The 27,827-nt window shown below is 43.5% G+C and overlaps 1 protein-coding gene across 2 annotated transcripts in view; it reads right to left on the bottom strand.

The window, feature by feature from the left end:
• kcnq2b (potassium voltage-gated channel, KQT-like subfamily, member 2b) overlaps positions 1-27,827 on the bottom strand; it is a 124,883-nt gene that overhangs the window by 87,867 nt on the left and 9,189 nt on the right. For both annotated transcript variants that reach the window (XM_030728743.1, XM_030728744.1), the window contains one exon: positions 18,702-18,828. In XM_030728743.1, coding sequence (XP_030584603.1) covers positions 18,702-18,828 — 127 coding nt within the window. The remainder of the gene's footprint in view (positions 1-18,701; positions 18,829-27,827) is intronic.

Raw genomic sequence — 27,827 nt, 5'->3', positions numbered from 1 at the left:
CTGAATTGTAATTTCCAGAGAACCTCTAGGACCCCACTAAAGTCAGGAAATATTAGATATTTAGGCATAAATTTTTCCGCCAGGCTCTCAGACTTGGTACGATTAAATCATATCCCCTTATTAAAAACAATAGAGGATGATCTCACACGTTGGAACAGTTTACCTATATCACTTATGGGGAGAGTTGCTGCCATTAAAATGATGGTTTTACCAAAAATTAATTATCTATTTTCATTGATCCCTAATAAACCTACTCTTCCTTGGTTCAAGTCACTAGATTCAAACATCTCAAAATTTTTATGGAAAAACAAACCGTCAAGAATAAGCTTAAAAACTTTACAAAAGCCAAAACACAGGGGAGGTCTAGAATTACCAAACTTTTATTACTATTTCTTAAGCAGTAGATTGCAGTATATTTCAAAGTGGATCAAATCCAATTCATTAGACAACCCATGGCTGGATCTAGAACAGGCGTTTTGTGGAAAAATAAAAATCTCAGATTTACCTTTCATTAGTTCCAGTATTAAACATCATAACTGCTATAAAGTCCTTAGTATAAATACCTCTCTGACAGCCTGGTGGGAATTTTTAAAAATAACTAAGTCTTCACTCATCCCCTGTAAACTAACACCCATTTGGAACAATCCAGATATTTGTCAGAAAAAGAAAATGCTGAATTTTCCGTTATGGCGTGATAAGGGTATAAATAACTTAGAACATATTATCCAAGATGGAAATTTTATCACGTTCCAAGAACTTATATCAAAATATAGAATTGGCAACGGTAGATTTCTGGAATATCAACAAGTTAAGTCCGTCCTACAGGGAATATTTAACCTTAATCAATTGAATCTAGAAATGCCTACTTGGGTAACAGAATTTCTTAACCTCTGTACCCCAAAATTGTTATCAAAATTATATAAATTATTAATAAAAACTGATGATTCAGTTTCCCTCCCAATTACAAAATGGGAGCGTGATCTTTCTGTCAACCTGGATCAAAATTTATGGACAGAAATATGTTTAAATATCTTCAAAATGACTAAAAGACCCCAAATACAACTTGTACAATATAAGATTCTCCATAGAACATACTACACTGGACAAAGGATGTTCCAAATGGGCCTTACACACTCAAACATATGCACCCACTGTACAAGCAATTCAGAGGATAATCATCTACACGCTCTGTGGTCTTGTGTACCAGTTCAGAGATTTTGGCAGAGGATTTGTGAAGATCTATCCACATGGTTTAGCTGTCATATCCCAACTTCCCCCAGACTATGCATCTTAGGTGATGTCAGTGAATTAATTATGGAGTTAAATATATCACACATAGTTCTTACTGCCTTGTGCATCGCTAAGAAGATGATCCTCATGAACTGGAAGACAAAAAATAAACTATGTATTACTCAGTACAAAAATTTATTAGTAGATCATGTTAGTTTAGAGAGAATGTCTGCTTCTTCTAAAAACAAATTGGAGGAATTTGACTCTCTTTGGTTCCCACTGCTCAGCTCCATTACTTAGTGGGGGTGGTGGGCTGCGGGCTCTGCTCCTGATGTGCTTTGTGGGGGGGTGGGGGGGGACTCCGGGGGCCTGGGTAGCTGGTAGCCTCCTGAGGCTGGGGTCCTGGGGCGACCTTCTGGTGATGTCTGTGTGCCTGTCCTGGTTGATGGTGGTGGGGGCTTGGATGGTGCTGCCTTCGGTCCTGGGGTGTGGGCGGGGTGCTTGGGGGGGTGGTGCCGGCCCTCGGTCGGTTGGCTGGTCTTCCCTGTATGGCTTGGGGGCTGGGGTCTGGGGCCCCGGCACTGGGGCCGCGCCGGCTCCCGGTGGGCCCCCCCTGGCGCGGGGGGGGCCTCTGCTGTCCCGGCCGCGCCGCCGGGTGGGGTGGGTTGGCCTGACGTCGGGATGTCCGGTCTACGCTTTTGGGGCCCTGGGGTGCCTGCATTGCAGGGGGGTGGGGTGGGGGATGGGGCCGCGGTGGGGTGGTTGGGGGGGACTGGGCACTGCATTTCCATGCCCAGGCCAGTATGTCCTGTCGCCTGTTTGTGTCTATTGTTGAGTGAATGGGCATCTAGGAGGAGCGGGCCGCCCTCTGCGGTGGGGGCGAGGGCGCCAACCTCGGGTGCTGCAGTGCTCCGGGATGCTGTCACCGCGGCCCCGGGCTCACCTCCCCCTGCCCTGTGCTGGGGTGTGGGAGGTCGGGGTGCCTATTGAGCCAGCGGCCAGCTGGCTCTCTTCTTCCAGGATTTTTCCTGGTCATATGCCCCCCCCCCCTCCCCCTCCCCATACACAAACACACACACACACACACACAGAATACACATCACTCACAGATGTAGGATGGAGAGGCCACGTGGAGAGCTGCACCACCACTTGCCTCTCCGTTTTAATTGCACTTTAGTCATTATAACTCACAACACATACACACTTACACCCTGATACACATAGGACCTTTGGGGCAGGCATGTTACTCAGAGGTTGATGAGATGGGCCGCTGAGGTGGCCCCACTCGGATCCTCGTCACTGTCTGTCTCCAAATTTTATTTGCACTTTAGACATGGAGGGTTTTGGGGGGGCAGTGTGGGCAAGCGCTGACGACCAACAGTTGGCGCTTGTGGCATAACTGTCCCCTCAATTTTAACTGCACCCTATACACCTCATTCACTCACAAACATTAACACATAGACCTACAAGTTGGGGAGGAGGAGGGGTGGATGGGTCATCTTACACCCCGATTTCTTGCGTCTCGCCCGGGGTAGGGGTCGGGTGGTTCCTTGGGGACCGGGCTGGTGGCGTCCTGGGGTCGCTGTTGGCCCTGGGGTGGTTTCCACTTGCCCCGCCTTCAGAGGGTGGGTAGCTATGGATGAATGTGTGTCTTTGTGTATTTGTCACCGTCTCCGTGAGTATGGGTGGGTGAGTGAATGTGTATATATGGCATATCTGTGTGTGGGTAAGTATGTATGGGCATGTATGAGTATCTGTGTATAAATGTGTACACGGGTGTCTGGGTGTGTTTGTATGTATGGCTGGACCTGGGTCTGGGCCTTGTGCCTTGCCTCCTGGCCACTCCTTGCTGGTTGCCTCCTCCCCCCTACCCCCCTGGGATGGGGGTGCCTCGGGGTTCCTGGGTGGGGCTGGGTGTTCTGGCGTGGGTACTGGCCTGCCCCCCTTGGGGGTGCGGTGCGGGGCTGCGTTGGCTTCTTCGGCGTGGGGGGGGGCTCTGTGGAGGGTCGGGCGGTCCTTGGGTGCCGTGGGCCCGGGAGCCCTGCCGCCGGCCAGTGCAGGGGGCTGGCCGCTGGGGGGGGGCTGGCTTCTCATCGCCTTGGGTTCCCTGGAGCCCTCGCTCCTCGACTGGGGGGGCTCCGTCTGAGACCACCCTCTCCCGTCTGCTGGGGTAGGTGTGCGGTTGTCTTTGGACTGAGTGGCCGGGGGTCTTCCTGGCCCTTGGTGGGCTGCTGGTGGCCTGGGGTTCTGGGGGCTTTCCGTACCTGCCTCTGGCTTCTGATGGGTGGAGCTGCAGCGTTTTGCCCTCATTGGTAAGTACGTTCCATGACACAGACACAAACATGACACAGACACAAACGCCCACTCAATCACAACTCAACAAAATTGTTGGTGTGCGTAACATGCTTTGTTAGTTTTGTTTTTCACACACAAATTTATTTTTGCAAGTATTGATAGTATTTTTTTATATGTTAAAGTGATGAAGTATCTGATTAATAGACTTGTGCTCTTTCCCCTTTTTTTTTTTTTTTTTTTTTTTTTTTTTTTTTTTTTTTGCTCCCTTTCTCTCTCCCTTTTTCTTCTCTTTATTTTCCTCTTCTTCAGCCTGTCAGCTCTGGCTGTTACATAGTATGTGGAAAAATAACTCAGATAAATAAAATAAAGGGTTAAAACAACAACAAGAAGAGCCTATTGAGAACCTATAGAGCTCATCTTGAAATAGCAAATATGTTTGGCACAACAACGCATTCAGATCACAGTTCTGCTTGCAAGATCTACCAGACATGACAGGCTAAAAAAAAAAAAAAAAAAAAAAAAAACAAAAAAAAAAAAAAAAAAAAAAAAAAAAAAAAAGAACATCACAAACTTCAGAGGCTGTGATGTGACTGCAGGAGACCTGAGTGTGTCACTAGCAGAGGAACTTAACTGTTTCTTTGCTCGCTTTGAGATGCCTCAGGACCACCCATCTGCTCCAGTCCTGCCCCCCCACCAGGCTGCACCCCACTCACTGTCCAGGAGCATGAGGTACGGCGCGTGCTCCTGGCAGTGAACCCCAGGAAGGCTGCCGGACCACACGGAGTACCTGGCAAGGTGATCAGAGCGTGTGCCCACCAGCTCACCCTGATTCTCACCAGGATTTTCAACCTCTCCCTTGCCCAAGCAGTCATCCCCCCCTGCCTAAAAACAGCCACAATCATCCCCGTGCCCAAAAGGTCATCTGTCACCAGCCTAAATGATTACCGCCCTGTGGCCCTCACACCGGTAATCATGAAGTGCTTTGAGAGGCTGGTTCTCCAGCACATCAAAGACCATCTGCCCCCCACTTTCGACACCCATCAGTTTGCATATCGTGCAAACAGATCCACAGAGGACGCCATCGCTGTAGCTCTCCACTCTGTGTTGAGCCACTTGGAGCAGCAGCAGAGCTACGCTCGCATGCTCTTTGTGGATTACAGCTCAGCGTTCAACACAATCATCCCGGACATTCTCACCACCAAACTGCACACCCTGGGCCTCCCCCCCTCTCACATGTTCCTGGATCAAGGACTTCTTAACCAACTGGCCCCAGACTGTGAGACTTGGCCCCCATCTCTCCTCCACCCGCACACTGAGCACTGGCTCCCCACAGGGCTGTGTGCTGAGCCCCCTCCTGTACTGCCTCTACACCCATGACTGCAGTCCGGCCCACAATAACAACCTCATCGTCAAATTTGCTGACGACACCACAGTGGTCGGACTCATCTCGAAGGGAGATGAGGCAGCTTACAGAGAGGAGGTCCTGAAGTTGACAGCCTGGTGTTCAGAGAACAACCTGGTACTGAACACCATGAAAACCAAAGAGATCATCATCGACTTCAGGAAGCACAGGACTGACCCAGCTCCCCTCTACATCAACGGCGAGTGTGTGGAGAGGGTCCACACCTTCAGGTTTCTTGGTGTCCTCATCTCTGCTAATCTCTCTTGGTCAGATAACATCACAGCTGTTATCAAGAAGGCTCAGCAGCGACTTCACTTCCTGAGGGTCCTCAGGAAGAACAACTTGGACTCAAACCTGCTGCTGACCTTCTACCGCTCATCCATTGAGAGCCTGCTGACGTACTGTATCACAGTATGCTACGGCAGCTGCACTGAGGCAGACAGGGTCAGGCTTCAGAGGGTAGTCAAGACAGCACAAAGAATCGTTGGCTGCCCTCTCCCCTCCCTGATGGACATCTACACCTCCCGCTGCATCAGCAGAGCCAGGAACATCATCAAGGACAGCTCACACCCTGGCTTTGACCTGTTTGACCTGCTGCCCTCTGGCAGGCGCTACAGGTGCATCAAAGCCAGAACAAACAGACTCAGGAACAGTTTCTTCGCCAGAGCAATCACCACCCTGAACTCACACACTCACCCACTGTAACTGTGCAACACCCACATCTCTGTGCAATATTATATTATTCATACTGAACAACATCTAACATTCCTATATTGTGTAATATCCAGTATTCATTCACTAGTGCAATATTCATTCACCAAGTGCAATATTCATCATCTTCATTATTATATGTATACACGCATTTACTTTCTTACAATGTACAGATGCACCAATGTAGGTATGTATGTATATATTTTTATACATTCTATTTTTTGTATATTTTACACATTGTTTATTTTCTGTATATCTCTTGATCATATTGATTATACTAGATTATAATATTTTTATAATATTTTTATTTTCATTTTAGAGAGTTTGATTTTCTGTTACATGGCACTGAACAGGAGTGGCCCTCCAATCTCATTGTACATCCTGTATAATGACAATAAAGGCATTCTATTCTGTTCTATTCTATTCTATTCAGCAGGGCCTTTAGCTCTGGGGTCACCCACGGTTTATTGTTGGAGAAGCACTGTACCTTCTTGGTTGGCACAGTGTTCTCCACACTGAAGTTCATGTAGTCTGTGATGCAGTGGGTGAGGGTGTCGATGTCCTCACCGTGAGGCCTGCAGAGTTCCTGCCAGTCTGTACATTCAAAACAGTCTTGCAGGGCCTCACTGCAGTCCTCAGATCACCTTCTTGGTGGGGGGTTTCTTCTTCACAGTGGGGGTGTAGGTGGGGTGAAGAATGACCAGATTGTGGTCTGAGTGGCCAAGCGGGGGTAGAGGTGATGAGCTGTAAGCCTCCTTTGTGTTGGCAAACAGCAGGTCTAGAGTTTTATTGTCCCTTGTGTGGCAGTTAACATATTGGGTGAAGTTAGGGAGAGTGGAAGAAGGTGAGGCATGGTTGAAATCCCCAGAGATGATAATCAGGGACTGCTGATATGCCGTCTGTAACTGAGAGACAGTGGTGTGAATGTCCTCACAGGCTGCCATAGCGTCGGCCGAGGGCGGGATGTAAACAATTAACACAATAATGTGAAAACTCCCGGGCCAGGTGGTATGGCCAAATGCTAACCGCTAACAGTTTAATGTCTTTGGTACAGCGCTGCTCCTTCACAGTGATGTGTAAACAGGGATTCTCTGAGTGCAATAAAAGATACCTGGAGCTTGTCTGTTTTCCATTTTCGTTCAGCTTGTCTACACAGTTGTCTGATTTCTCTGATAACACTATTTAACCATGGCTCAGTTTTAAATTTTTGACTCCTAGTTATGAGAGGAGCAATGGAGTCAGTTACTAATTTAATAAGAAGGTGTAAGGCAGGGGTGTCCAAACTTTTTGGACAGAGGGCCACACATGGAAAAATATACAAAAGGCCGGGCCACTTAGTTCAGGACAAATTTTATATATCACAAGTTATTAAACCAAACACATGTGAATAATCATTGACATTGCCTGGATCACAGTTTTTTATTAATGATTTTTCAATTTTTCATTTATTCTGCTGCTTTACAGGTCTTTTCACTGTTGGCAGCCTCACATTGCTTCTTACTCGGGATCATGATTCCCTCTTTACACCCCTGTATAAAAATGGGGAAATATAAGGGGGAAAGAGGAAGGTTATATGTGAGCTTGTTATGCAAATATGTATGTGGGCTTGTTAACAGATTTATGTTTGTTGCAAAATGTTATCAACTTAAATTGACTGAATTTATAAATTAATTACTTATTTACACATGATTATATAATAATGTGTATTTTTACCTCACCTAAAATGGGAACAGTGCTGCACTCAGTGGGAGCAGTGATGCTGTGCTTTGGCCTGAAGGATGGCTGGCAGATCAGGAGTAAGTTTGGTGGTTGAGATGCGGAGGACATCATAGAGATGGCTGTCAGTCATTTTGGTTCTCAGTCTGCTTTTGTTCAGAGTTAATAATGAAAATGTTTGCTCACATATGTATGTGGAGCCAAACAGACTCATCATTCTTTTTGCATGGCGTCTCATCAGAGGAAACTTGTCCTTTTCCACGCTTCGATAGAAGTCAGGTAGGGACAAAAGCTGGTGTTGATTTCTCAGAGAATCATCACACTGCATATCAATAAGTTCTAATTGCAGACTCTCTTCCACTTCCTCTGCATCCACCAGGAAGGGAGTCGAGAACAGTTTGATTTGTTTTTCAATATTAGAGAAATCTTGGAAGCGCTGACTGAATTTTGTCATCAGAGATGTGATAACAGACAAATATTTCCCTTTCTTAAGAGAAAGATTGGCCTTTGGAAAAGCACTCTTGATTTCGGACGGCATGGGGAAGTGCGCAAAATTAAAGTTGCGTAACTGTGCCTCAAAGAGACGGAGTTTCACGCAGAATGCCTTCATCTGCGTATAAAGTTGTGGTACAAGCTGGTCTTTGCCTTGTAGGCTCTTGTTAAGTGAGTTAAGATCATCGGTAAGATCAACTAAAAATGCTAGGTCAGCCAACCATAAAGGAGCACTCAGCTTATAAAGCGGGCGGTCCTTTTCTTTCAAAAACTGGTCAATTTCCGACCTCAGGGCATAAAACCGCTGCAGCACGGAGCCGCGACTTAGCCAGCGCACATCACAATGGTACAGCAGGTCTCCGTATTCAGCATCGATGTCTGATAGGAACGCTTGAAATTCTCTGTGGTACAGCCCTCGTGCTCGAATTATGTTTACCGTTTTCACAACAGTGTTCATCACATCGCCGAGCTGGACTGTCTTGGAGCAGAGGGCTTCTTGGTGAATGATACAATGCATTTTCACAGCCTCACCTCCACTCTCTTTAACCTTGGCACACACCATAGAGGCCATTCCTTTGCTCTCTCCGGTCATAGCTGGGGCTCCATCCGTTGTAACTCCACACAACTTGTCCCATTTAAGTCCCATGTTGTCAACTGCATCTGATACCGCTTCAAAAATGTCCTTACCCGTCGTTGTGCCCTTTAGACTTCTAAGATCAAGCAGCTCCTCCGTGATGCAAAAATTATCATCAACTCCCCGCAAAAAAATTAACAGTTGTGCGGTGTCTGTGGCATCTGTGCTCTCATCACATGCTATCGAGTAAAAATCAAAAGCGCAAGCTTTATCTGACATTTGATGTTTTAAGTCAGCAGACAAGTCTTCTATTCGCCGCACAACTGTGTTTCTGGACATGCTCACGCTGCTGAATTCCTGCAGTTTTTCCGGGCACATTATTCCTGCAACTTTAGTGAGGCACTGTTTTATGAAGTCTCCATCTGAGAAAGGTTTCCCGTGTTGTGCAATGAGTTGAGCTATCTCGTAGCTAGCCACTGTGGCATTTTCTTGTGCCTTATTAGCACGAAAAAAATACTGTTGCTGAGCTAACAGGCTGGCTGCCATTTGCTTAACTTTATGTTCTCGTTCGGCACCAGTGTAGGATGCATACGTCTGATGTTTGGTTTCATAGTGTCTTCGTAAATTATACTCTTTCATCACTGCCACAGTCTCAGTACAAATCAAGCAGACACACTTCCCTTTCACTTCTATAAAAAAGTATTCATTTGCCCACCGTGTCTGAAATCTTCTGCATTCACGCGCTACCTTACGTTTCTTCATAGACACCATTTTTTGTCTGCCCTGACATTTTTCTTCACTTATCTTGTTTTGTTGAGAAACTGCCTTGTTCAAGATAGTAGCTCCACCTAGTGTTAAAAAAGTGCAGTGCAGTCAAGCAGAAATTTGACGCTTGGGCCATATTGTATTATACTTATTTTAATTTGCTGCGGGCCAATTAAAAATGGACGGCGGGCCGCAGTTGGCCCGCGGGCCGTAGTTTGGATACCCCTGGTGTAAGGGTACACCAAATTTAGCAGGTTGACCTGAAAGTGAAATCTCAAATATTACATGTAATATTATATGTGATCAGAGAGATTTGTTTCACAGATTTCCATGTTATAAAGAGGCAGGCCAAGAGACAACACAAGGTCCAGAGTATGTCCATGTTCATAAGTTGAGCCTTTAACTGACTGAATGAGATTAAAAGAGTCAAGAAGATTTAAAAAATCATTCGTCAGTGACGTATTCGGGTAGCAAACATGAATATTAAAATCACCAAGGATTAAAACACTGTCATATTTCAGCATAGTTTCTGCCAGAAATTCAGAAAAGTCTTGGATAAAATCCTTGTTATATTTTAAAGGTCGGTGAACCAAAGTGCACAGCACCAGTTCGAAGCTGGAGTAGCCGTCAGCTGCTAGCTGATGACAGTTAAAGGTGACAGTGGCTAACCCTCCACCGGGGCCGGTTGACCGAGGTGAGGTTTGAAGCATTCGTCCATGCGCAGCTATTCGAAGGTCCCAGCACAGTGTTCAGTCAGGCTGAGGTCTGGACTCTGACTGGGCCTTTGCAGCACCTTCATTCTTTTCTTTTTCAGCTGTTCTGTTGGAGATTTGCTGCTGTGCTTGGGATCATTGGCCTGTTGATGACCCAGTTTGGTCCTAGCTTCAGCTGTGGCACAGACGGCCTCACCTATGTCTCTAGAATACGAGGATTTCATGGTCCACTCAGTGACTGCAAGGAGCCCAAATCCTCAGCCCTCCTCCACTGTGCTGACAACTGCTCTGAGGTGTTTGTGCTGATGTGCCAAGTTTGGTTTCCTCCAAACATGCTGCTATGCATCATGGACAAACATCTCCACTTTGGTCTCATCTTGTTATTCTAGAAGTCTTGTGGTTTGTTCAGATGCAGCTTTGCAAACCTAAGCTGTGCTGCCATGTTCTTTTAGAGAGAAGAGGCTTTCTCCTGCAGCCCTTCCAATCAGCCATATCTGTTCAGTCTTGTTAGGGCCTGAGCACGAAATGTGTGAAGGCCCTATTGTAATTGCTCCGTTTATTATTTTTATTTAGGCAAATGAATTGCCTTTTGGGGGGCTTTAACATGCTCAAAAACTCATGAAACTTTGCACGTGCATCACACCTGGTGAAATTTTAATGGTTTCGGGCAAGGGCCAGCCTAAAGTCGAGCCCCACTGCTGTGTTTCACATACATTTATGCAACTTCATACCAGTGTTAATTTTGACAGCAAATTTTGATTTAGTTTTTGTGATGTATGTTATACACTCCTGGCCTGTAGAGGGCAGTATTGAGTTGCCTGCAGTGGTATTGTCCTGTGTATTGATACAGAGCAGGAATGAATAAACAAGAGGGAGTTCCACTATAACCTAACACCGTCTCGTCCGTCCTAACGCCTCCACACATTAGGTAAACATAACAGTTTTAGTCATAGTCGTTTGACGAAAATGTAATTTAGTTTTAGTCATAATTTAGTCATCTGAATAGTTTTTATAATATTTTTATAATATTTTTATTTTAGAGAGTTTGATTTTCTGTTACATGGCACTGAACAGGAGTGGCCCTCCAATCTCATTGTACATCCTGTATAATGACAATAAAGGCATTCTATTCTATTCTATTCTATTTAGTTTTAGTCTAGTTTTAGTCGACGAAATTATGGTAAGAATATAGTCGACTACATCTACAGTCGATTTAGTCGACTAAAATATAAGAGGTGTAAAATGTAAATGCTTTTTCTTCAGTTCTTCAGTTGAATTAGTCATTATACACACTTAAAATTAAACATTTATTAAAAGTTATGGAATATTATTAATAATATTAACATAAGGGTTTCACCTGCTTCATTAACCTTATCATTAACACCACCTTAATGAGATAATACGAGCATTTTACAGCAGGACACGCTCTGAAAGTTACAGGGCAGTGTTCAGGACTAAGATTAGGAAAGGCTAATCCACCACGGTGTGGAGATTTTCTCTAAACACAAACACTAAACTGGGAAAAACACTGACATTAAAATGCTTGCCTTTGCATGGAGATCTGGGTGACTGGTTTGCAGATGTCGTTTAAGATTTGTCGTGTTTTTACCCGAGATAGTCGCCCCACATGGTTTACACATTATTTATTTGTTATTATCTATCGTCCACCTGGTCCTTACTCAGAGTTTCTGTCTGATTTCTCAGACTTTTTATCTGATTTAGTGCTCAGTTCAGATAAAATAATTATAGTGGGTGATTTTAACATCCATGTAGATGCTGAGAATGACAGCCTCAACACTGCATTTAATCTATTGTTAGATTCAATTGGCTTCTCTCAAAATGTAAAGGAGCCCACCCACCACTTTAATCATACTCTGGATCTTGTCCTGACATATGGCATAGAAACTGAAGACTTAACAGTATTCCCTGAAAGCCCCCTCCTGTCTGATCATTTCTTAGTAACATTTACATTTACTTTAATGGATTACACAGCAGTGGGGAATAAGTTTTATTACAGTAGAAGTCTTTCTGAAAGTGCTGTAACTAAGTTTAAGGATCTCATTCCTTCATTGTTATGCTCTTCAGTGCCAACACAGTACAGAGCAGCTACCTAAACTCTGCTCCCAGTGAGGTCGATTATCTCGTCAATAGTTTTACATCCTCACTGCGTATAACTTTGGATACTGTGGCTCCTCTGAAAAGGAAAGCTTCAAATCAGAAGTGCCTGACTCCGTGGTATAATTCACAAACGCACAGCTTAAAGCAGATAACCCAAAAGCTGGAGAGGGAATGGCGTCTCACTAAATTAGAAGATGCTCATTTAGCCTGGAAAAAGAGTTTGTTGCTCTATAAAAAAGCCCTCCGTAAAGCTAGGACATCTTACTATTCATCATTAATTGAAGAGAATAAGAACAACCCCAGGTTTGTTTTCAGCACTGTAGCCAGGCTGACAAAGAGTCAGAGCTCTGTAGAGCCGAGTATTCCTTTCACGTTAACTAGTAGTGACTTCATGGATTTCTTTACAAATAAAATTTTAGACATTCGAGAAAAAATTATTCATAACCATCTCAAAGATTATTCTTCATGTTCGGCTGCTTTCAGCACTGCTGGTATTTGTTTTGACTCTTTTGCTCCAGTTGATCTTTCAGAGTTAACTTCAATAGTTACTTCCTCCAAACCAGCAACATGTTTGTTAGATCCCATTCCTACTAGACTGTTCAAAGAAGTCTTTCCAATTATTGATGCTTCAATCTTAAAAATGATCAATCAGTCTTTATTAGTTGTACCTAGTATGTACCACAGACCTTCAAGGTGGCTGTGATTAAACCTTAAAAAGCCATCACTTGACCCAGCTGTCTTAGCTAATTATAGGCCAATTTCCAACCTTCCTTTTCTCTCAAAGATCCTTGAAAGAGTAGTTGTAAAACAGCTAACTGATCATCTGCAGAGGAACGGTTTATTTGAAGAGTTTCAGTCAGGTTTCAGAATTCATCACAGTACAGAAACAGCATTAGTGAAGGTTACCAATGATCTTCTTACAGCCTCTGACAGTGGACTCATCTCTGTTCTTGTCCTGTTGGACCTCAGTGCAGCTTTTGATACTGTTGACCACAACATTTTATTACAGAGATTAGAGCTTGCTATAGGTATTAAAGGTACTGCACTGCAGTGGTTTGAATCATATTTATCTCATAGACTCCAATTTGTTCATGTAAATGGGGAGTCTTCTTCAGACAGTAAGGTTAATTATGGAGTTCCACAGGGTTCTGTGCTAGGACCAATTTTATTTACATTATACATGCTTCCCTTAGGCAGTATTATTAGAAAGCACTGCATCAATTTTCATTGTTATGCAGATGATACTCAGCTTTACCTATCAATGAAGCCAGATGACACACATCAATTAATTAAACTGCAGGAATGTCTTAAAGACATTAAGGCCTGGATGACCTCTAATTTCCTGCTTCTAAATTCAGATAAAACTGAAATTCTTGTTCTCGGCCCCACAAATCTTAGAAACATGGTGTCTAACCAGATACTTACTCTGGATGGCATTACTTTGGCCTCCAGTAACACTGTGAGAAATCTTGGAGTCATTTTTGACCAGGATATGTCCTTCAATGCACATATTAAACAAATATGTAGGACCGCTTTTTTGCATTTGCGCAATATTTCTAAAATTAGAAACATCCTTTCTCAGAGTGATGCTGAAAAGCTCATTCATGCATTTATTACTTCTAGGCTGGACTATTGTAATTCATTATTATCAGGCTATCCTAAAAGCTCCCTGAAAAGCCTTCAGCTGATCCAAAATGCTGCAGCTAGAGTACTGACAGGGACTAGAAAGAGAGAGCAGATTTCTCCCATATTGGCTTCTCTTCATTGGCTCCCTGTTAAATCTAGAATAGAATTTAAAATTCTTCTCCTCACATACAAGGTCTTGAATAATCAGGCACCATCTTATCTCAAAGACCTCATAGTACCATATCACCCCAACAGAGCACTTCTCTCTCAGACTGCTGGCTTACTTGTGGTTCCTAGGATACTTAAGAGTAGAATGGGAGGCAGAGCCTTCAGCTTTCAGGCGCCTCTTCTGTGGAACCAGCTTCCAGCTTGGATTCGGGAGACAGACACCCTCTCTATTTTTAAGATTAGGCTTAAAACTTTCCTTTATGATAAAGCTTATAGTTAGGGCTGGATCAGGTGACCCTGAACCATCCCTTAGTTATGCTGCTATAGGCCTAGTCTGCTGGGGGGTTCACATAATGCACTGTTTCCCATTCACCTTATTTACTTTGTTTATACTCCACTCTGCATTTAATCATTAATTGATATTAATCTCTGGCTCTCTTCCACAGCATGTCTTTCTCTTCCCTCAGCCCAACTGGTCGCGGCAGATGACTGCCCCTCCCTGAGCCTGGTTCTGCTGGAGGTTTCTTCCTGTTAAAAGGGACTTTTTCCTTTCCACTGTCGCCAAGTGCTTGCTCATAGGGGGTCGTTTTGACTGTTGGGTTTTCTCTGTATTATTGTAGGGTCTTTACCCACAATACAAAGTGCCTTGAGGCGACAGTTTGTTGTGATTTGGCGCTATATAAATAAAATTGAATTGAATTGAATTGAATTGAATTGAATTGAATTGAATAGTTTTGTTTGTCGCAACATTAAAGGACAAATGTGTCCATACATCTGCTCTTCTCTTTCTCCCTGCTGACATTGGTTATATAACTTAGTTCTATCGGAAATAACAACCAATCACAGGCTAGTTTGTCCTTCCTGGGTTTAGAGCAAATTTGTGCAACTGTGCATTTGATTGGATGTTTTCCTAACTTGTCCCGCCCTGTCACAAAATTTAATTAGTTCTGATTGGATCTCTGGAGCTTGAAAAAGGCGACTGGACTTCTTTTTGTTTCTTGAAGACGTTTCACCTCTCATCCGAAAGGCTTCTTCAGTTCTCAACCAAATGGTGGAGAGACCCAGGTATTTAAACCCCTGTGGGCGTAGTCCCCTGGAGGTGGTTATGACCCTCTATTGATCATGTGCTTGAACACATGTGCCCAGGTGTGAAGGGAGCATGGGTCATATTTAATCAGTGGTTTCAGTTGAAACCAACTTAGGACTCCGCTCCATTGTTTCCTGTGGCCTATTGAGGTCACTGGAACAAAGGTGTGAATGGGGGTTGAGACGTCTGGGAAGGGAGCTCAGGACAGCACTGTAAGCGGGGGAAAGTTGGTTTTTTCCAGCTCCAGAGACTACTATGACCTGGATAACTGAGAATCTACACAGACATATTCTGATTGGATGTTTACCTAACTTGTCCCGCTCTTTCACAAAATTAAATAACTTCTGACTGGATTTTGTCCCCGTCAAGCATTTTTGTCTCGTTTTCATTTGTTGATGAAAGTGTCAATTAATTTCCTTATTGTTTTTATCATTTTAGGTCGTTTTAATTTAGTTATCGTCTAGTTATCGTCATGAAAAAAAGAAAACTATGACGAAAACTATGACAAAAATATTTCATCAACGAAATTAACACTGCTTCATACATATATGTATCATATCCAGACGCACAAAAAATCCTCTTGGAGCCATGCTCTAAACCCAACAGGAAGTCCGCCATTTTTAATTAAACATGCAAATTTGGCGATTTGCACCCTTCAGACTTTCTCTAATAACTCAAAGGTTTTGGATGTTATCAACTTCATATTTGGTGTGTTTAATCTACACACCAAGGGGAATCTACATTTTAAAAATGGTTTTTGCCAATGGGGCGTGGCCCTACAGCTCTGAAATTTTGCAGACTCATGTAACATCCTAAGACATACAAGAAAGTCTCTTGGACCCATACCTGAAACCCTACAGGAAGTCAGCCATCTTCAATTGAAGGTGTCATTTTTTGCCATTTTTAGGCCTGCTATTTGAACCAACTCCTCCTAGGGCATTTCACCCAGTGAGACCAAATTGGCTCCAGATCATCTACACAAGTAGTCCATCAAAGATTGTGCAAGGTTTTACAAAGTATTAAATGGCCTTGTCACAACAGTCGTTGACGTTGCCCTTCATTTTTCTCCCTCGCCACCAAAACTGTTTGGGCACTTGTTCGCACATGCTTTTCACGATCAGCCTAAAAATGTAATCACTCATGTACAGACCCAGGCTTAACCCATAACTACAGATTCAAGGCTGTATATGCAATAGCGCCCCCTACAGAAGCAAATTAAAATTTGTATGACCTTCCACAGAATTAGTTTCTCTAAAATGCATGAAAATGTGGTTCAACATTCCTGACATAATCCTGATCAGTTTGATAAGCCTCCTGCCCTGAACACATTGACATGCATAAAGTCCATAAATGTTAGAGCACCACCTAGTGGGACCTGGAAATATCATAAAATACCATGTTTTCTGAGTAGCCCCGGAGCTACATTTTATCTACATATGTGAAATTGTGCAGACTCATGTAACATCCTAAGACGTACAAAAAAGTCTCTTGGACCCATACCTAAAACTACAGGAAGTCGGCCATCTTCAATTGAAGGTGTCAATTTTTTGCCATTTTCAGGCCTGCTATTTGAATCACCTCCTCCTAGGGCATTTCACCCAGTGAGACCAAATGGCTCCAGATCATCTACACAAGTAGCCCATCAAAAGTTATGTAAATGTAAGGTTTTATAATAGCTCAAACTGTGTTGCCATGGCAACCCTCTGAATTTGGACTTTTTAAATGACAAGCCCCAGACTGTTTCAAAACATCAGCCCCAGGGCTGTGCTTGCTCTGTGTATCTGAAATTTTACAGGCTCAAGTAACATCCTAAGATGTACAAAAAGTCTCTTGGACCCATACCTGAAACCCAACAGGAAGCCAGGCATCTTCAAATTAATGTGTCATTTTTGCAGCATTTTTCGCTGTTTTCAGGCCTGCTATTTGAATCATCTTCTCCTACAGCATTCCATCCAGTGACACAAAAATGGCTCCAGATTATCTACACAAGTAGCCCATCAAAAGTTATTCAAGGTTTCATAGAATCTTGAATGGTGTTGCCATGGCAACCCTCTGAATTTGCCTGCCGGGCTGACAGCATCTGGGTGAGCCCGCTATTCTCCCGTGCGCAACAACCTCTGAGCGCCCCACGGGTCGAATGCGCCAAGGGTCGACGTGTGCCGGGTGCGAGGGCCCAATCATCACCGCTTGCGGATTTAATTCTAATTGTGCTGTAATGAACTTTAACCTTTAACATACTACATGAGGCCTGTAGAGTCTGAGATGGAGTTCTTGTTTTTGTTGCAGTTTCTCTGAGCGTGGCACGGTCTGAGCTCGGAGTGAATTTGCTGGGACAGAGACTGGGAGCTGTCTTGAATGTTTTACACCTGTGAACAAGCTTTCTCACTACAGAAAAATGAACTTCAAATAATTTGAAAATGGCCTTAAACCTTTCTGAGACTGATGAATAGCAACTGTTGCTTCTTTAAGATCATTGCTGAGGTCTTTCCTACTTCGCACGGTGTTAACACATACCTGAATGCTTTAAACCAGCAAACTGCCACAGCTTCTGCTTTTATAGAGGTGCTCACACTTGCTGATGATTAACAGCACCTGGCTGTTACTTAATTCCTCTGGAAGCCCTAAGGCAGGGTTTAGTTTTTCACAGAACGGCACAGTCGGAGGTTTCCATCCAAACTAAATTTCATCCTGTTCAGTTTTAACTGCAGCTGAACTCTATGCTCAGTACAGGAAACTCGGTCACTGTGAGACTGAAGGAAAACAGCAATATATTCTGCTTATTTCCAGGTCCAGAGTTTATTTTAATAGCAGAACAGATTTACAAGTTTTAATGTTGATGCTTCTCATAGAGTGAGTTAATGCAGCACATCTGTCTGAAACCCTCAGCTTACTCTGTAAGGACTGTAATCTAAAAGGTATCTGCTCTGACTGGTCAGCTGGGATTCAGTTAAGTTGTACAGTTGACTATAGCTAGAAATCCACCTCCACCCTGAACACTATGTCAGTGCTGAGAGGAAGGAAGTGCAGTAAATGTTTTGGATTGTACTGCTGAGAATAAATAATCATTTAAACCACTCTTTCTTCTCTTTGTGTAACTTTGAAAGTCCATTCAAAGGAAAACAGATTCTTCTCAACAAGTTCAGCCAAACTCTGTTGATGAGAGGCGACGGCTGCACTGCATTTCTGGTAGTTTCAGACCGAGGGATTGGTTTTGGTGTGATTTATCCATCCATCCATCCATTCGCTTCCGCTTATCCTGTTCAGGGTCGCGGGGGGGCTGGAGCCTATCCCAGCTGTCATAGGGCGAGAGGCAGGGTACACCCTGAACAGGTCGCCAGCCTGTCACAGGGCCAACACAGAAAGACGAACAACCTTTCACACTCACATTCACACCTATGGGCAATTTAGATTAGCCAATTAACCTAACCCCAGTAAGTGCATGTCTTTGGAATGTGGGAGGAAACCGGAGTACCCGGAGGAAACCCACGCAAGCACGGGGAGAACATGCAAAGAGAGAGGGAGAGGCCTGGGCCAAGGTGGAATCGAACCCAGGCCTTCCAGATGGTATTCTATCTGTGAGGCAGCAGTGCTAACCACTGCGCCACCGTGCTGGTGTGATTTAATTTAATTTAATTTTCCAATCTTCTGCATACACTAAAAAAAAAAAAAACCTCCATAACAAACTGAAGGAAACAGAAATATCTTTAACAAGCTTCTCAGAGATGTTTCTGAAGATGATGAAATAGACATCACACTGAGAGAACGGATGAATATTCTCAGCTCTGAATATTTTATCAGACTCACCAATGACACAGAACGGCTTCCTAGCGAATTTCAGTCGACCTCTCCATCCTCTGTACCGACAGCAACAACCCGCAGCCCAGATCCTGACCATGTACTCCACGCCGAACACCACGATGGTCACCACTTCCTGTTCCACCACAACAACACACTGTTAATAATCAGAGCAGCTTTCAGGATGAGTTCAGTCTTTCAGAAACATTTATCCAGCCTTATTCTGTCCAGCACACAGAATAAAGAAACATTTTCAGGCTCGATCTGGAGTTCTATGATTTGTAAGCATACAAGATGAGATTCCACCCACAGGATGCAAAAACCATCACAAACTTCAGTTTATTTACTCTCCTCTTCAAACAGCTCTGGACAATTATCAGCTCAGCTGCTGTTTTTAAGATAAGGATGTTAGAACTGGACATCCGGTCCTGACCCGAGCTCAGGCGTGCTGTCAAAACAGCGACTCTTAAACTTTCATTTTGGGGAAGAGGACAATGCCAGACTGAGTCAAACCCAGAAAGTGGTTGATGTGGAGAGAGACACCCAAAATAAGTAATGAGATAAAAATATGCACGCATGTACACACACACATACACACACACATCTGAGAGGTTGACACAGAAAATATCAGTACAAGAAAAGAGAAAAACACATTGAGAGTCAGTAAAACATCTCACAGAGTTTGTCCTGAAATCTAACCATACATGATGTTTGAGTGATGTTAGCATGGTGCTAGCTGGTGTTAGCGTAATGCTAGTGTGATGTAAGCGTGATGCTAGTGTGACGTGAATGTGATATCAGCGTGCTGTTAGCATGATGTAAGCATGATGTTGCTAATGTCATGCTAATAACATGCTCTCAGACTGCTGGCTTACTTTTGGTTCCTAGGATACTTAAGAGTAGAATGGGAGGCAGAGCCTTCAGCTTTCAGGCCCCTCTTCTGTGGAACCAGCTCCCAGATTGGGTTCAGGAGAGACACCCTCTCTATTTTTAAGATTAGGCTTAAAACTTTACTTTTTTGATCAAGCTTATCCGGTCTTTAAGTCCAACATCATTTCCGGGTCCAAATGCCCCTAAATAAACAGCAATGGCATAACCAATGACTGTTCACTATTAAAGATGATTGTAACATACCTTATGAACTGCAGCCATTTCCGCTTCCCTTTCTCATCCGTAAAATGACAGCTGAGTGTGTTTTTTTCCAGTTGGATCGGTTAAAACAACCAGGGACACAGCATTGCAGCATATTGATTACGTGACAGTTTGGACCCGGAAATGGAATTCTACATCATCACCTAACAACCAGATAGTTAAGGATGGATCAGGTGATCCTGAACTCTCCCTCAGTTATGCTGCTATAGGCCTAGGCTACTGGGAGGTTCCCATGATCCACTGAGTGTTTATTTTCATTCACCTCTTTTACTCTTTTTATACTCTGTTTATTTTCTCTGTATTATTGTAGGGACTTTATCCACAATACAAAGTGCCTTGAGGCGACTGTTTGTTGTAATTTGGCGCTATATAAATAAAATTGAATTGAATTGAACTGAATTGAATTGAATTGAATTGAATTGAACTGAATTGAATTGAATTGAATACCCCACTCTGCATTTAATCATTAGTTATTACTAATCTCTGGCTCTCTTTCCCAGTGTGTTTTTTGTCCTGTCTCTCTCCCCTCAGCCCAACCGGTCGCAGCAGATGACTGCCCCTCCCTGAGCCTGGTTCTGCTGGAGGTTTCTTCCTGTTAAAAGGGAGTTTTTCCTTCCCACTGTCACCAAGTGCTGTTCATAGGGGGTCGTTTTGACTGTTGGGTTTTCTCTGTATTATTGTAGGGTCTTTACCTACAATACAAAGCGCCTTGAGGTGTCTGTTGTGATTTGGTACAATATAAATAACACTGAACTGAATCCAATTGAATGTTATTGTGATGTAAACATGATATTAGCAAAACGTAAACGTGATGCTAGTGTGACGCAAACGTGATGTAAGCATGATGTTAGCGGGATTTTTTTTTTTCTTCCAAGATGGCGCCATGGTAGGCAGTCTGTTACCAGAGCTCCCAGTTTATTTCCTTCTCTTGTGTGTTTTTCTTATGTTTTAATTTTTTCTTTCTGACTCTCTGCGTCATGTTTATAGTGGATATCAAACCTGCCATGGACCTGCAAAGTTTCATTAGAGTATTCCTTCTACTCTTTTTGGGACTTTTCACTACTTCATTTGAAGAACCTGTGAGCCACTCCATTGTTTACAGCCAGGATCAGCTGTTAGCCCTGTGCAACAGAAGGGTTTTCCCAGGGGAGCGACCTGAGATTCCAAAGGAATTACGGCATTGGAAGAGGGGATGCAGAGTTGGAGCGAAGTACTGGGAGAAGAGGAGACGGTACAAACCGAGCATTCCATCTATTGTCATGGGTAATGTAAGATCTTTACCCTTTTTCTTTCCTGCTCTCGGTGGAGATGGACGCATTTTCCTCTTCTCCCCAGCCTTCCCTATCTACCCCTGCTTTTTGCTGCTTCGCTGCTTAGAGCATCTCTTCACACATCCCCGAACTGGAAATTAAATTATGGATCTGGTCAGCTGGTCTCTCAACACTACTGATGGCCAAATTCTCATCACGAGGAGATTGGGAGAAGGGGAACCCTCTTTCCTCTGGTCCGACTACACACCCGGCTGGCTATGTTATGGATTCCTGTGGGGATGGAAGATAACGTTCCTGGCTGCACTGTGTGGACGTGGCATATATATTGATACCAGGATTTCTTTTCCCAAATTGGACCTGGGGATACCTGGTATCCGGGCAGCTGTTCAGGCCCTAGTAAGGCTGCCTATGAGGGATGCAGAAACAGTACGAACTCAATCAGACTCAGTAGAGCTGAATCGAAATGGATTACATCTGGAGGAGTGTTGGAGTGTCTGTTCTGCAAGGCGGAGTAGAACCAAATTCGGATTATTGGACTTCTGAGAGGTCACCAGAAAACTGTAAGGTCTGTCAGCAAATAGTTATGACGGCCTGAACCAAAACAATTGCACTATTTGGAATTTGGCTTCCAGACGGCCTTGGATGCTGTCTGTCTAAATCACCTCTTGGAGATGTTTGTAAACAGATGCTCTTCACCCCCGCCCCGTGTTGTGACCTGTATGAACTGGTATCCTGGCAACCAAGGCTGACTGTACCATCTTATCATGAATATTATCATGAACTGCTGGTCTGGAAGCTGTGTGGTGTTGGAATATGATATATGCTACATACATTTACTTACATTTACTTCCCTGAGAAATTTGTCTGGAAAATAACTTAACTGATTAAAAATACAGAAGCTTATAATGTTCTGTGTCATCATGAACTTTGTGTTCTGACTGTACACTGATGAAGACTAAACAATGATAGAAATGGAGACTTCGAGGTCACCCTGTTGTTGAAATTATCTGTTTTCCACATTCTGTTTTGTAAATGATGTAATCAAGACTGATATGCTGCGACTATATGACAACTGTAACTTGAATTTGAAAGTGCCAGTACTTCATGCCATCTCACATGAGTATGGTATGCAGTTCTGACCCGGATTAATCTGTAAACTGTTTGGAAATGGCTTTATTAAATTTAATATTTGGACTCCTTAATCCGTTGTGTTTGTCATTCCTGTTCGATGAAACAAACACGCAGAAACTTAAAGGCTTAAACAGCAGACAACTCACACACTCTTGGTATTATTATAAATTCCTTCAATGGCCATCACAGTATCCTGCTCGTCTCTGCTGGCAGCCCCTCTCCTACCCACCCTAGTGCTCTCCAGGCTTTAAATGTGCTGCTGCTTTGCTGAGGTGTTTTTTTGGAACCTCGTAAGCTGTTCATAATGAACACAGTATGAGATGATTTTTTTTTAACCTACCTATCCCAGTGTATCTCTTTCTGTTTTCCTGCTAAAGGTAGCGGCGGTAAAACGGCTGCATGACCTCAGACACCTGTCCCCCCTGTTTGTGTTTGTCTCTATGTTTGTATTTCTTGGATGGGTGTTCTGTTAACTGTAATTTCCCCATTGTGGGACTAATAAAGGTATTCGTATTCGTATACCCAACAACATGGAAGAGCTGACGGTGCTAACTAGAGTGGGAGTAGCAGAGCAGCCTCCTGCCGTTCACGGAGAACTGGCTCACGGGCCACACACCGGACTCCGTCGTAACCTTGGATGGCTTTCAACTGGTGATAGCGGACCAGAGCATGAGGGAGAGTGGTAAGAGGAGAGGTGGGGGACTGGCGATGTACATTAATGAGAGATGGTGGAACCCAGGACATATCACTGTTAAGGAGCAGCGCTGTACCAAAGACATTGAACTATTAGCAGTTAGAATACAGCCATACCACCTGGCCTGGGAGCTTTTACGTTATTGTGTTAATTGTTTGCATCTCAGCCTCAGCCAATGCTATGGCATCCTGTGAGGACATTCACACCACTGTCTCTCAGTTACAGACGGCACATCTGCAGTCCTTGATTATTATCTCTGGGGATTTCAACCATGCCTCACCTTCTTCCACTCTCCCTAACTTCACCCAGTATGTTGACTGTCACACAAGGGACAATAAAACTCTAGACCTGCTGTTTGCCAACACAAAGGAGGCTTACAGCTCATCACCTCTACCCCCGCTTGGCCACTCAGACCACAATCTGGTCATTCTTCACCCCAGCTACACCCCCACTGTGAAGAAGAAACCCCCCACCAAGAAGGTGATAAGGCTGTGGTCTGAGGACTGCAGTGAGGTCCTGCAAGACTGTTTTGAATGTACAGACTGGCAGGAACTCTGCAGGCCTCACGGTGAGGACATCAACGCCCTCACCACGGCTTACAGCTCATCAACCCTCCCCCTGCTTGGCCACTCAGACCACAATCTGGTCATTCTTCACCCTACCTACACCCCCATTGTGAAGAGGAACCCCCCCTCCCACCCCACCAAGAAGATAATAAGGCTGTGGTCTGAGGACTGCAGTGAGGCCCTGATACTACGTTTCCACCGCCGAGGTGCTGGTGCTTGTGAGAGTGCTGGTGTTGGTTTCAATGACCCGGCGAAATGCTTAAGAACGAACCTGCGTTTCCACCGCGGTTTGTGAACTGATCCTTTATGTATGAGTGTAGGCGGGTGCTCGTCTGGACACGAAAGCCGAAGGGCACAAACGTGGGAGAACACGCTCCCCTTTCTTGTGCTGCGAACATATTTTATAGTCCAAACAAAACTACTGCAGCATCTGTGTGCAGCACAGAGGTAAACACAGACAGTGATTATAAGCAAGATGACAAGTACGCACTTTGCATCACAACACCATTTAGTGAAATAGAAAACTTTACGTTGAGATGTGAGATATATACAGTGGCTTGCAAAAGTATTCATGCCCCTTGAACTTTTCCATATTTTGTCACAATACAACCACAAACATGAATATGTTTCACTGGAATTTAATGTGAAAGACCAACACAAAGTGGTATACAATTGTGAAGTGGAACGAAAATTATACATGATTCAAAACATTTTTTACAAATAAAAAAAAGAAAAGTGCGGTGTGCAAAAGTATTGAGCCCCCTTTTCTCTGAGTGCAACCAATTGCATTCAGAAGTTGCCTGATGACTGCTAATGACTAAAAAGAGTCCACCTGTGTGTAATCTAACCTCAGTACAAATACAGCTGCTCCGTGACGGCCTCAGAGGTTGGTTAAGAGAATATTGAGGAGTAAACAGCATCATGAAGTCCAAAGAACACAGCAGACAGGTCAGGAATAAGATTGTGGAGAAGTTTAAAGCAGGCTTAGGCTATAAAAAGATTTCCCAAGCTTTGAACATCTCACGGAGCACTGTTCAATCCATTATCCGGAAATGGAAAGAGTACGGCACAACTGTAAACCTACCAAGACAAGGCCATCCACCTAAACTTACAGGCCCAACAAGGAGAGCACTGATCAGAGATGCAGCCAAGAGGCCCATGGTGACTCTGGACCAAATGCAGAGATCCACAGCTCAGGTGGGGGAATCTGTCCACAGGACAACTATTAGTCGTGCACTGCACAAATGTGGTCTTTATGGAAGAGTGGCAAGAAGAAAGCCATTGTTAAAAGAAAACCATAAAAAGTCCCATTTGCAGTTTGCCTGGAGCCATGTTGGAGACACTGCAAACATGTGGAACAAGGTGCTTTGATCAGATGAGACCAAAATTGAACTTTTTGGCCAAAATGCAAAACGCTGTGTGTGTGGCTGAGAATTAACACTGCACATCACTCTGAACACACCATCCCCACTGTCAAATATGGTGGTGGCAGCATCATGCTCTGGGGCTGCTTCTCTTCAGCAGGGACAGGGAAGTTGGTCAGAGTTGATGGGAACATGGATGGAGCAAAATACAGGGCAATCTTGGAGGAAAACCTGTTGGCGTCTTCAAAAGACTTGAGACTGGGGCGGAGGTTCACCTTCCAGCAGGACAACGACCCTAAACATAAAGCCAGGGCTACAATGGAATGGTTTCAAACCAAACATATTAATGTGATAGAAAGGCCCAGACCTAAACCCATTCGAGAATTTGTGGCAAGATCTGAAAACTGCTGTTCACAAATGCTCTCCATCTAATCTGACTGAGCTTGAGCTGTTTTGCAAAGAAGAATGGGCAAAAATTTCAGTCACTAGATTTGCAAAGCTGGTGGAGACATACCCTAAAAGACCTGCAGCTGTAACTGCAGCAAAAGGTGGTTCCACAAAGTATTGACTCAGGGGGGCTCAATACTTTTGCACACCGCACTTTTCAGTTTTTTATTTGTAAAAAATGTTTTGAATCATGTATAATTTTCTTTCCACTTCACAATTGTAACCACTTTGTGTTGGTCTTTCACATTAAATTCCAGTGAAATTATGGGGATATTTTTTACTATTTTCATTTATCATCTATGCTTCTCATACTGGCATCAGAGGCCCTTTCAATTCAATTCAATTCAATTCAATTTTATTTATATAGCGCCAAATCACAACAAACTGTCGCCTTAAGGCGCTTTGTATTGTGGGTAAAGACCCTACAATAATACAGAGAAAACCCAACAGTCAAAACGACCCCCTATGAACAGCACTTGGTGACAGTGGAAAGGAAAAACTCCCTTTTAACAGGAAGAAACCTCCAGCAGAACCAGGCTCAGGGAGGGGCAGTCATCTGCTGCGACCGGTTGGGCTGAGGGGAGAGAAAAGACATGCTGTGGAAGAGAGCCAGAGATTAATATCAATTAATGATTAAATGCAGAGTGGAGTATAAACAAAGTAAATAAGGTGAATGAGAAACAGTGCATTATGGGAATCCCCCAGCAGCCTAGGCCTATAGCAGCATAACTAAGGGATGGTTCAGGGTCACCTGATCCAGCCCTAACTATAAGCTTTATCATAAAGGAAAGTTTTAAGCCTAATCTTAAAAATAGAGAGGGTGTCTGTCTCCCGAATCCAAGCTGGAAGCTGGTTCCACAGAAGAGGCGCCTGAAAGCTGAAGGCTCTGCCTCCCATTCTACTCTTAAGTATCCTAGGAACCACAAGTAAGCCAGCAGTCTGAGAGCGAAGTGCTCTGTTGGGGTGATATGGTACTATGAGGTCTTTGAGATAAGATGGTGCCTGATTATTCAAGACCTTGTATGTGAGGAGAAGAATTTTAAATTCTATTCTAGATTTAACAGGGAGCCAATGAAGAGAAGCCAATATGGGAGAAATCTGCTCTCTCTTTCTAGTCCCTGTCAGTACTCTAGCTGCAGCATTTTGGATCAGCTGAAGGCTTTTCAGGGAGCTTTTAGGACAGCCTGATAATAATGAATTACAATAGTCCACCCAAGAAGTAATAAATGCATGAATTAGCTTTTCAGCATCACTCTGAGAAAGGATGTTTCTAATTTTAGAAATATTGCGCAAATGCAAAAAAGCGGTCCTACATATTTGTTTAATATGTGCATTGAAGGACATATCCTGGTCAAAAATGACTCCAAGATTTCTCACAGTGTTACTGGAGGCCAAAGTAATGCCATCCAGAGTAAGTATCTGGTTTGACACCATGTTTCTAAGATTTGTGGGGCCGAGAACAAGAATTTCAGTTTTATCTGAATTTAGAAGCAGGAAATTAGAGGTCATCCAGGCCTTAATGTCTTTAAGACATTCCTGCAGTTTAACTAATTGATGTGTGTCATCTGGCTTCATTGATAGGTAAAGCTGAGTATCATCTGCATAACAATGAAAATTGATGCAATGCTTTCTAATAATACTGCCTAAGGGAAGCATGTATAATGTAAATAAAATTGGTCCTAGCACAGAAACCTGTGGAACTCCATATTTAACCTTAGTGTGTGAAGAAGACTCCCCATTTACATGAACAAATTGGAGTCTATGAGATAAATATGATTCAAACCACTGCAGTGCAGTACCTTTAATACCTATAGCAAGCTCTAATCTCTGTAATAAAATGTTATGGTCAACAGTATCAAAGCTGCACTGAGGTCCAACAGGACAAGAACAGAGATGAGTCCACTGTCAGAGGCTGTAAGAAGATCATTTGTAACCTTCACTAATGCTGTTTCTGTACTGTGATGAATTCTGAAACCTGACTGAAACTCTTCAAATAAACCGTTCCTCTGCAGATGATCAGTTAGCTGTTTTACAACTACTCTTTCAAGAATCTTTGAGAGAAAAGGAAGGTTGGAGATTGGCCTATAATTAGCTAAGACAGCTGGGTCAAGTGATGGCTTTTTAAGTAGAGGTTTAATTACAGCCACCTTGAAGGTCTGTGGTACATAGCCAACTAATAAAGACTGATTGATCATTTTTAAGATTGAAGCATCAATAATTGGAAAGACTTCTTTGAACAGTCTAGTAGGAATGGGATCTAACAAACATGTTGCTGGTTTGGAGGAAGTAACTATTGAAGTTAACTCTGAAAGATCAACTGGAGCAAAAGAGTCAAAACAAATACCAGCAGTGCTGAAAGCAGCCGAACATGAAGAATAATCTTTGAGATGGTTATGAATAATTTTTTCTCGAATGTCTAAAATTTTATTTGTAAAGAAATCCATGAAGTCACTACTAGTTAACGTGAAGGGAATACTCGGCTCTACAGAGCTCTGACTCTTTGTCAGCCT

The sequence above is a fragment of the Archocentrus centrarchus genome, chromosome 5, assembly GCF_007364275.1.
Source record: "Archocentrus centrarchus isolate MPI-CPG fArcCen1 chromosome 5, fArcCen1, whole genome shotgun sequence".
NCBI lineage: Eukaryota > Metazoa > Chordata > Actinopteri > Cichliformes > Cichlidae > Archocentrus > Archocentrus centrarchus.
Note: the sequence above shows the minus strand (reverse complement) of the source record. Positions and strands in the feature narration are given on the sequence as shown.